A 9749-nucleotide genomic window follows, 5' to 3' on the forward strand; every position below is an offset into this window, starting at 1 on the left:
CAGCCCTTTTTACAAAGGGCCCCAAAAGCTTCAGTCAGAGTTTGCAGCTTCCTGGACATCAAAGTCAACCAGCCACAAAATAGAAGTCTACCAGAAACGTGGTTTCAGCAGGCCCAGAGATTTCTTTTTGCTGCCCAGGGAACCCAATTTCCTTGAATTATGGGTGCTAGGCAAGGAGCTTGTGAAGGGAAGAAGCAGAGGGTTACAGTCACTGGCAGAGCTGGCCAGAGCCCTTGGCAGCAAGAGGGACTTGAAGATGACGTGAAGGATCTCTGGGGGATGGAGGAAGGATGCTTTGCTGAACACTGCACTGCGGCTGTGCCTGTTCCTTGTGCTCTCTGTTTCCTGCCCAGCTACAGCCACGCAAGGTACTATTTGGTCCCTGTACAAATACAGAGAAAATTGGTAGTTATATGATATGGGAATTAAAAAATCTGTTTGCTTCCAAGCATAAACCATTCACTGTTGCAATGGTTTGCAAACACAGGGTTATGACCCCAAGCAAGCTTCTTCCATCAGTTCTGGGTACAATCACGAGCCTGGTAGAAATCAGTGTCAGCTAAAATGTATGGCAGCAACTGGCGCCTCATGGAGTTATGGAGCTGTGAGGGGGGTCACAACAGGAAGGAGTTTGGGAAGGCAGCGCTAAGGGGTTAGGAATAAACATCTCCCCCGGGCAGAGTTTCCATAATTGGCCATGACAAGGCCTCTTTCTCCAGAGAGCTGGAGCTGGCCTGTGAAGAAGCAGAATTAATCACTGCTCCAGTCCAATTTGGCAAGTGCTGTGATTTAGCCCTGCTTTGCATGGGGATGAGATGATTATATAGACTGAAAGACAGAAGGGAATCGTAGCCAAAGGCTTCTGAGCTGGGAGATGAATTTGGGTTCCCACTCATTTTTTGCCGGTTTACTCAGATCCTTAGAAGGAAACCCTGGCAAAAACCTCTGGTACAAAAACAATTCCCTTTATCAACAATGTAGAGGGAACAATGGGGACTCCTGAACACAAAGCTCATACAAACAATAATAACCATTTTATTTTGCATTGTTAAAACAGCAGTCGATATGCAATTCCTTCTTCCAGCCTCCCGCTTTGTCAACTATTTTTGTTGACCTTCTGCTCCCACATACAGATTTATGAGAGGAGGTGTTAGCTCCACAGTGAGCGGTTGGAGTCTGTGTCCTGCGATGTGGTCATGACCATGTGGCTGTGCAGCTGCCTGAGAAGAGAAGGGCTGAGTGTGGTTTCCTCATGCCATCCTGTGCCCTCGGAAAAGTCCCTCTTTCTTTCAAGAACGGGGAGAAAAGGGTGTAGTTCCTGCTGTCCTTTCTCTGGATGGTGGTCACCAGTGCTATCATAAAAGCTCCTTGCTGTCTCAGCAATCTTACCAAGCCTGGTGGCCTGACAGCAGTTCACAGCCTGCTCAGTATCTGATGATTACTCCCCTCCCTTTGAAAATATGCACTTAGTGGCAGAACCCCACAAAAATACTGGTAGAGCCAGAGCTGTTTTGCCAAGTGGCAGACTTAGACATGCTCTTCTTGGAAAGCTGGTTTCCTGTCACTGGCTTTCTCTCATCACTGTTTTCCAGTGGTTTGGAGAGAGGAGAAAGGGAAAAAAAAATCAAAAAACTGTTCCTCCCAAATACCTCTTCTCTCTTATATCCACTTTCCCCCCTATATTACCTCTATTATTTCAGCTTTCAGGAACTCCACCAACCTAGAGGCTTCCTAACCATCCCCAGTGCTCTCCCTGACGCAAAGAAAGCAGCAAGCTCCATGCAAAACAAGATCCCCACCCCCCAAAAAAAGACACAAACAACCTTCATTTCCATCTTCCCTTCTCCTGCTCCTTCAGAGAGCAGGCAGATGGAACAAAAATCCTTGGAGAGATTGTCTTCCCTGGACTGGCGAAGAGAGGTAGCTCAGAAAACTCAGATCGGCATCTTGCTACAATGTGAGAGGACTCAGACTGAAGTATCAGGCTTTTGCTAATTTCTAGTTTGATATTTGGAACATTAAAATATTATTTCTTCATTGATGACTACTGTAGCCAATCCAGATAATTACTACTGGGCTGGCTACTTGGGCCTTCATGGTAAGAACAAGGCTTCAGCTTGGGGCTTCCTATTCCAAACTTTCCTACTGCTCAAAATGAAAAGCTTGGTCAGCACCGAGCAGCAAAGGGCTGTGGCACACAGCCGCATAGTTCTGTCTCTTTGCACACTAACACCAATGCAGATCACCTAGATCTTATTTTGTCTGGAGATACCAGCATTCCTAGTCCCCTTTCAGTGTAAAACCTGCACAAGGCCAAATCCTGCACTATATTCTTACCCAATATTTCTCTCCTATTTTCTGTTGAGATGCTGCATAAGGCCTCAGGGCTGGACTTCAGCAGCACCACATGCAATACTGTCAGCTGAATATGGCATGCACACAAAACTCATGACCTTCTCAGCAGAGCCTTTGGGGAATGACCAACCCTTCTGATACCTTCATGAACAGGAGTTTGTGGGACCCTGTTAGATTCCCTGTGTGCTCTATGCAGAGCAAGGTGGGTCCTTTTTGCGGAGGAGTACAAAGCTCCTTTAAAGAAGGTTAGAATAGGGGACACACTGGAGAGTAAGGCATCCATGGTCAAAGAGTCTGTGTGGCAGTTTTCCCTTTGGTGTCCATGTGTTGGTCTCTGGGTCATAGCAGTCCAATGAATTTGAGTCTTCAATGACGTTGTCCGCAGTAAGACATCGTCCTCCTGTGACATACAGCTTGTTCTTGATGACAGTGGCCCCATGATGCATCCGCCTGTCCTTCATGTCCGCGCATTTAACAAACTTGTTGCCCTTCGTATCATACGCAATTATTCTCCGTGTGTACCCTAAATGCAAAGCCAGAGGTGGAAGAGACAGATGGGAATTAGAGTCTATGGCCAGCAGAAGAAATGATAACATATTTCCTGCTAGTCTTCAATACAACCTATTATACTGGTACATAATTTGGCAGAATTAAGACATCTAATTTAGCTGGGAAGTGATGATGTGTCACAAGAATGTCTATCTTCCCTTCCTCTCTGTCCTCTCTCTGCCTCATATCAACTTGGTAGCCAAGACTCAGTGATCATCATAAAACCTGTCAGATCAGAGAGGAAGGTATAAAGCATGATTTGCTGTTCTAGGTAGGCAAGAAACCTGCAAACACATCTGGAACATGCAGTTTTCTGCCTGTGCCTTCCAAAGTCCCAGTGTATTTCTTTTAACCCAACAGACTCCTAGAGCTTCACTCGTAAATACAGAAGCCAGTGGCATCTGGGAAGCCAGAAGGGATGTAGGGAGCAACAGTGCCTTGTTGGGTTGGAGTTGTCATCGTTGTCTATGGATGGGAGCTGGGTGCTTGTTAGTGCGGTCCAACCCATGCTAGCTCCACTCCCATGTCCTATACTCCAGCTCTGTGCAAGCCAGGAGGACTGTAACCCCAATGCATAGCTCTTCCATGGACAGATGAAGTAACCTCACATCTGCTGAGAAGTAAGGACTGGTACTGGGGCCTTTGCCCTGGAGCATGGGAGGTGTAATAGCATGTTGCCCAGCAGTAACTTGTGCATGAATCCCTGTAGATAATCAAGAATGCCTATGGCAAGCAAACTGCTTTGGGCCATATGTTTTGCAGGCCTTGAGGACGCTCTCCCTAGCCAAAATCAAGACCTCTCTTGTTGAGGCCAATACATTCCACTGTATTATGATGTGAACAGTCATGCAAAGAGGTGGTGAAAGTTATTCTTAAGAGAATTTTTTTTTTGTCGTTGCAGTTGTTGATAAACCGAGAACCTTTAGCCAATGTTTTGGCATGGAAACTGGTAAATAAAACCTGACCACGGTAAATCTTTCTGCTCTCAAGCAAAATGAAGTTTAGAGTTATGAATTTTTGTGGTTTTTGTTAAATAAATAAAAGAAATCGAGAACTTAAGCTCATCAGCAGAATACTTGGGTCAATACAGGCCTTTCAGATAAATGCATCTGAAGATAAGAGTTGAAAATACTGTATTCTGGGCACTGTGGTCTGATATCAGGGTAATCTGCCATACAAAGGCCTGCTAGTCTTGAACCTTTGGACTCAGCCCTCCCCTACTCCCATTGCAATGGGTAGCAATGGCCTCCTGCAGAAGAAAGATGGTGTGTTTGAACCCTGTGTGACTCAGGTTCAGTCCTCTGCTCTGTCATAGCTTCTCTATGCCTCTTTCTCCCTTGAGCAATATGACACGTCTTACTGTTGTCCATGTGTGATCAGGGTAGCTTCATTAAAGACTGCGAGATGCCAAACTACCACAGAGATGTAGGCCACCAAAATGCTGTGGGCAGAGGCTGACCCTTGAGTTGAGTAAGGCGCTAAAATGTTACCTCCTCAGGGTATGGTATTCCACATCCCTCCCAGGACATTTCATGGTCATCCTCAGGAGGCAGTGGCAGGAGTGATCAGCCCCATCCGTCACAAGTGGTCGGGGCGGCAGATGCCCTGTCCTGGCCGTAACCCCACTCTCCGCCCCAGGCACTTCCAAGAAGAGCGGTTAAGGAGGGCCAGCCCGTGACTCAGCAAGGGAGGGCAAGGGCCTCCTGTGCCTCTCCCCTGCTTTGGCTTACTCCCTCCCTCCGCTGGAGAAGGAACTTGCACTGGCGTTCCCCAAATCCCCCCTTTATGTGCCCCCCCAGGCTATGTATGTGCCCTGCTATGCGGAGTAAGTTGATGTCCTGTGGAGAACTTGACCCCATCTTCTCCATGGCGCTGAGCCGGCATGAGAGGCTGGGCGCACTCCTGCTCTCCTTCCCAGCCTGCCCGTGCTTTGGGGGCAGCACAGCCCGGCTCGTGAGCACAACAGCGGTGCCGGGAAGCGGCACCTCTCCCTGCGCAGTCCCTGTGTGGAACCCCGCGGGAGCAGGGCACGAGCGGGCAGGAGGGAGGCTGAAAGAGAGCTGTTACCTCCAACAACGATAATCTGGTCTCCGATCACGACAGCTGGTGCACAGACATTCTTCACCACTCTGGTCTCCATCCGAAACCACATATTTCTGGAGACATGGTAAACCTGACAAATAAATAAAAACACATACGCAGCTGTTTATGTTGCACTTTAACTGGCAATTGTAATTACAGAGGAACTTATGGTTCTTATTTTTGTCTTAATGAACACAATCTACTGGCTTGAACTGCTGGAAATCCGAGAATTTACCCACTTTTTCTCCTAATATGTCCCCTCAGAAAACATTCTAGTTCTCCGGGCTCTTTGGCTTGGGGGATGTTAGCACATAGTTTGGCAGAGTGCATCTGTCCGACACTAGCTTCTTGGCTGTAAATCTTTGTGCGACCATTAAATGGCTGTAACTCCTGGTTAAGGCTCTCCCAAAATGCGGGTCACTTGCTTTCACTTTCCAGTTATTCTGTGTATTCCTGCCTTAGGCTGTGTCATACCAATTTCCTATGCAAACAAACCTCAATTTTATCTAGCTCTGCTGGCAGCCACCTTGTTTGCCCTGCTGCTATATTTGTGCTGGTGGCTGGTATGCACTCAGTTTGGCAGAGAGACTTGTTGATGGGACCTAGATGATATCTAAGTCATCAATTTATGTGGGAGAAAGAGCCGTTGCCAGATGATGATCATTCAGTCATCTATAGCTGGGCAACACAAACTTTTATGCCATGTCATCCGCTTCTTAATATAGCAAATATCTCCAGGACATCTCCCCACTTATTGATAATTACATTTCCTTCCCCCTGATAATTAAAAAACGTTATCATTATAAACAAGTATTGCTCACATGCTGGCTGCCATCCTTGCCTTTAATGATCCTTCTTAGTTAAAATACCTAAACCAGTGAAAAACACTCACATGGGAAAGTAACATTACAATGTTGTTAAAGCATCAAATCAGATAAGAAAGGATTTCATATATTTTTTCCTCCTAATATAGTTTAACCACTGAAGGAAGGCAGAGAGCCAGCAACATGTGGCAAGAGGCACATTTTTAAAACAGCTGTTTATGTGAAATAACTGTCAGTTTAAGTTCTGGTCCTTTGATGAGCGAGAATCTAATCGCTCTAATGATCACAAACCGGCATTTTTGCTCTTACTATGAGTGAACAGATGTACAGCTGAGACCCCAACTCAACCACATACCTGCCTAATGGGAATATTGATTAAGTGAGAATATTGTGGGCATCGTTAGGCATGTGGGTAAGCTTCTGCTTGCTATGTGGTCTGTAGTGTTGCCCTCATGAGCCCTAAGGCCTTGGCCCCAGCGCCACAGTGGGAAAAGTGCCTCTGACAGAGCTGACTGAGGAAGGGCCTTGGGACTTTTGCTTGAAAAATAATCAAGGTCACTTGGGAAAATAAAGGAATTGCAATCACAGCTCCCTACATACAAAATTTCCCCAAAGGAATGTTTCAATGATCCTGCCTCTTGCTGCCTGTGACTCACAACAAATTTAATGCAATGTTGGGCTTTGATTTCCTCTGCAGTGAGTTGGGCCACTGAATCCTTCAGCTGAAACTACTAGGACAAGCAGGACTGCCTGTTACCTGTATAAGCCGGACAGGGTTTTGCATAATGTCTTCTCCCCCAAAGAGGTAGATTCTTTGGTCTTTGGCAGCAACAGCAGGGTGAAGGACAGCAACAGGCATGCTTGCCATGCTCTCGCAGGTGTTGTAGATGCTATCATATCTTTCCACAGAATTCAGGATTTCTTGGTTCTCACCAATTCCACCAAATGATAAAATATAGTTCTTGTATGCCAAGCTCCTATGGGAGTATCGTGGAACTAACATGGGTTCAACTGACCTCCACTGATTGAGTTTGAGGGAGTAAATGTAAATATTACCACTGACTGGGCTTTTCTTATTGCTAACGGGCATTCCTCCAAGCACGTAAATATTGCTGTGTAAGCTCACTGCAGAGGCTTTGTACAGGCGGACAGGCAGTTTGGCAAGGCTTAGCCATTGGTTGGTCTTGTCATCATACAGCAAGACATCCCTCGTTGTCTGCTGGTTGTCCTTCCTGCCACCAATGATGATGAGGAACTCCTGGCTGGAGTATCTGCGAGGAACGTGCAACATGGGCTTGATGTCAGGCGTGTTGGTGCTGTGCAAGGAAAACATGTGTCTCCGGGTTGACTCCAGGATGCTCCTGCAAATAGGAGAGGACTGAACAAGGGAGTCATTGGCGATGAAGTGGAAGAGGAAGGTTGGATGGACATACTGAAGCCGGACCTTCTTGAACAAGTCTTGGATGTAGCCTTGCCTTGCCTGGAGGTCATGCCGGATCCAGACCATCAGTGCCTCAAAGACCTGCTCCTCCTCCCCGCAGAGCTCGTCGTCCCCAAGGTAGTCAATGAGTTCCAGAGCACAAAGGTCCTTCAGTTCCTCGGAAGAGGCCACTTCAGGAAAGCACTTCAAAGCCATAGCCTTGGCTTTCTTATTAAGGCTTTGGCAGTTTAAGGTTTTTGCAAATCTTACCATGCTCAGACAGTTGTCAGGAGTCAGCTTGTCTTGGAGGTAGGCAGAACAGGCCTCAAACAACTTTGCATACTGCAGCATGGATGCAGTCTCTAAGAGGTACAGGACATTCTCAGGGGATATCAGAATCTCCCCTGTGTAAACATAAAGGATAATCTGATGCAAAATCTCAGAGTCAATGTCCTTCAGGATGACCTTAGCCTGGCGACTCTCTTTAAAGTTGCTGCAGAACATCGCCTTGAAGTAGGGACTGCTGGAGGCCAGCACATTTCGGTGGCAGGGGATCTCAAAGCCCCCAGAGCAGAGCGTAACATCGGTCAGCATCCTGCTCTGCCGCAGCCCGTTCAGCTGCCTCAGCAGTTCGGAGGAGAAGTCCTGGTCTTTGAAGAGAAATGCCTCAGTGGATCCCTCCTCCATAGCAAAATAAGAGAGAGATGAATTCTGGACTTGGCAGAAAAAACAAATTCTATCCAGCTCCGAGGGAACAAATCAGGACTTTGATGTTGCTCTAAATGTTCGTTCGCTGTTACGCATGAAAATGGAACATGGGTTAAGCAAGCACAGTGGGAAAGTAATAAAGAAGCTAAAAGGTCACTAAGACCCTTCTAAATTTTCTATAAAGTTATCAGATAGGTTGTAACTCTGAGGTCAGTATTGCCTGGATCCCTGGCGAGAAGCAAAAACGCTGAAGTTATCTTGCTGATTTGGGATGAAAGCGGAAAGGCTGAAGCGATTGGTTTGTTCGCTTTAATCACACTGAATAAATGCGCTTAGACATTTATTCACTATTTTAAAGTATTAGCAGTTTAGTAACTTGCGCCTCTTTCCCCTAGAGTTAGTCATTCCCAAAGAATGCAAATCTGGCAGAGCTGAACTCTACAGCAGGGCAAACGAAACCCTAGAGACTGGGAATCTGCATTAAAATGGTTATTTATTAACTCTGCTTAGCTGTGTTTCTTTCTTTCTTTTTATGTTAATCAGACACACAATGACTAAATTAAGTGCCAGGCACAACAATCTGATGAGTATCTATTTTCATAACTAACGGCTCAGCCTGCAGTGAAATCGTACGGTAGAAACGTTTACCTTCTGCTGTCCTTCACTGCTTTCACTTACGCTCTGCCGTTTATCCCCTGGTGAGATTTTCCATGGCTAGAGCCTGCACAAAAACTACGGACCCACCGGCCGTTTCTTTCGGTAGGTGAGTGATTCATAGAGGGTGACTTCTGGCCGTGTTTATCCCGAAGTCCCTTTTGCCGCTTTGGGGAGCCGTGTGACGGTGCCGCGAGGCGGGGGGGCATTGTATACATTCCTGCGCTAAGAATAGGCACATATGGACCTCTCGCCGCTGTCCCGTGCGACTCCGCCGCTGCCTTTTGCAATGACCTGCCTGGGACTGAGCATGCCCGAGGGGTGTTTTTCTGGCAAATGTTTACATATAATAAATAGACACGGAGAGGAAAGTTCACTTATAAAAGTCCTGGCTGGCCGTTTGGAAACAGCAACAGGACCCTGTCCTAAAGTGCCTGGGAACTCGAGAAGCCTGTAAACAGTCTGAAACGGCTGGCGTTAGGTAACGCGCCGGCACGTATTTTCGTGGAGAAAGAAGGGCTTCCAGGGGGCCCGGTGGGACAGACTGTGTCTCCATCCTGAGGAGACACCTGGGGAGCATCCGCCCCTCGAGTTCGGCGCCTGCGGGTGGGCGACGCCGATACCCCAGGACTCCCCCCGCCGTCAGCAGTGCTTGCCCCAGGCAGAGGGGCCCGTGGGCACGGCAGAGCCCAGCTAACTGCCCGGCAGAGAACAAAGCTCGCTCTACAAGCAACTTATCTTTGGGATGCTGCTTGATACGCGGCATAGAAAACAAGAGGTTGTGGCCGTTTGCGTAGGAGCTCAGCTCCCTTTGAAAGCCTTAGCCAGGAAACTTTGAAGCGCCTTGGGGAGCTGGGCGTTACCGGGGGGCAAAGCAAAGCAGCTTGCTGAAGCGATGTAGCAGGTTGGTGTCAGAGCTGGAAAACAACCTCCGTACCTGGCTTCTGGGGTGGCATTCAACTCCTGGGGAGACACCTCCAGGGGGTTTCTCGCTGCAGATGTGAACCAGGTGTCCAAGCTCCCGTCATGCTCAGTGAGGTCTAGGCAACACAGGGGAGTGCGGAGAGTTATTCGGGTCACCAGTAAGTCCCACCTGCGTCTGGGCAGGTGAATGGCTCGCTGGGCACCCCTTATTAAACCTCCACCGGCTCTAAGTG

At 47.6% G+C, this 9749-nt stretch overlaps 1 protein-coding gene across 1 annotated transcript; it reads right to left on the bottom strand.

Moving 5' to 3' along the window:
* Positions 1-1012: 1012 nt before the first annotated feature.
* On the bottom strand, positions 1013-8894 carry KLHL38 (kelch like family member 38). Its single transcript, XM_026110063.2, has 4 exons — positions 8587-8894; positions 6568-8023; positions 4972-5077; positions 1013-2878 (listed from the first exon to the last, which is right to left on the bottom strand). Exons 2-4 carry the CDS (start codon positions 7915-7917, stop codon positions 2592-2594), a joined length of 1743 nt encoding a protein of 580 aa, XP_025965848.1. The 5' UTR covers positions 7918-8023; positions 8587-8894; the 3' UTR covers positions 1013-2591.
* Positions 8895-9749: the final 855 nt, after the last annotated feature.

The sequence above is a fragment of the Dromaius novaehollandiae genome, chromosome 2 (genome assembly GCF_036370855.1).
Source record: "Dromaius novaehollandiae isolate bDroNov1 chromosome 2, bDroNov1.hap1, whole genome shotgun sequence".
Taxonomy (NCBI): domain Eukaryota; kingdom Metazoa; phylum Chordata; class Aves; order Casuariiformes; family Dromaiidae; genus Dromaius; species Dromaius novaehollandiae.

Coding starts and splice junctions, on each gene's coding strand:
- KLHL38 (XM_026110063.2), bottom strand. CDS start 7,917: ATGGAGGAGGGATCCACTGAGGCATTTCTCTTCAAAGACCAGGACTTC. Junction 5,078..6,567: donor ACCCTGTCCGGCTTATACAG/GTAACAGGCAGT, acceptor TTTATTTGTCAG/GTTTACCATGTCTCCAGAAA. Junction 2,879..4,971: donor CCAGATTATCGTTGTTGGAG/GTAACAGCTCTC, acceptor CTTTGCATTTAG/GGTACACACGGAGAATAATT.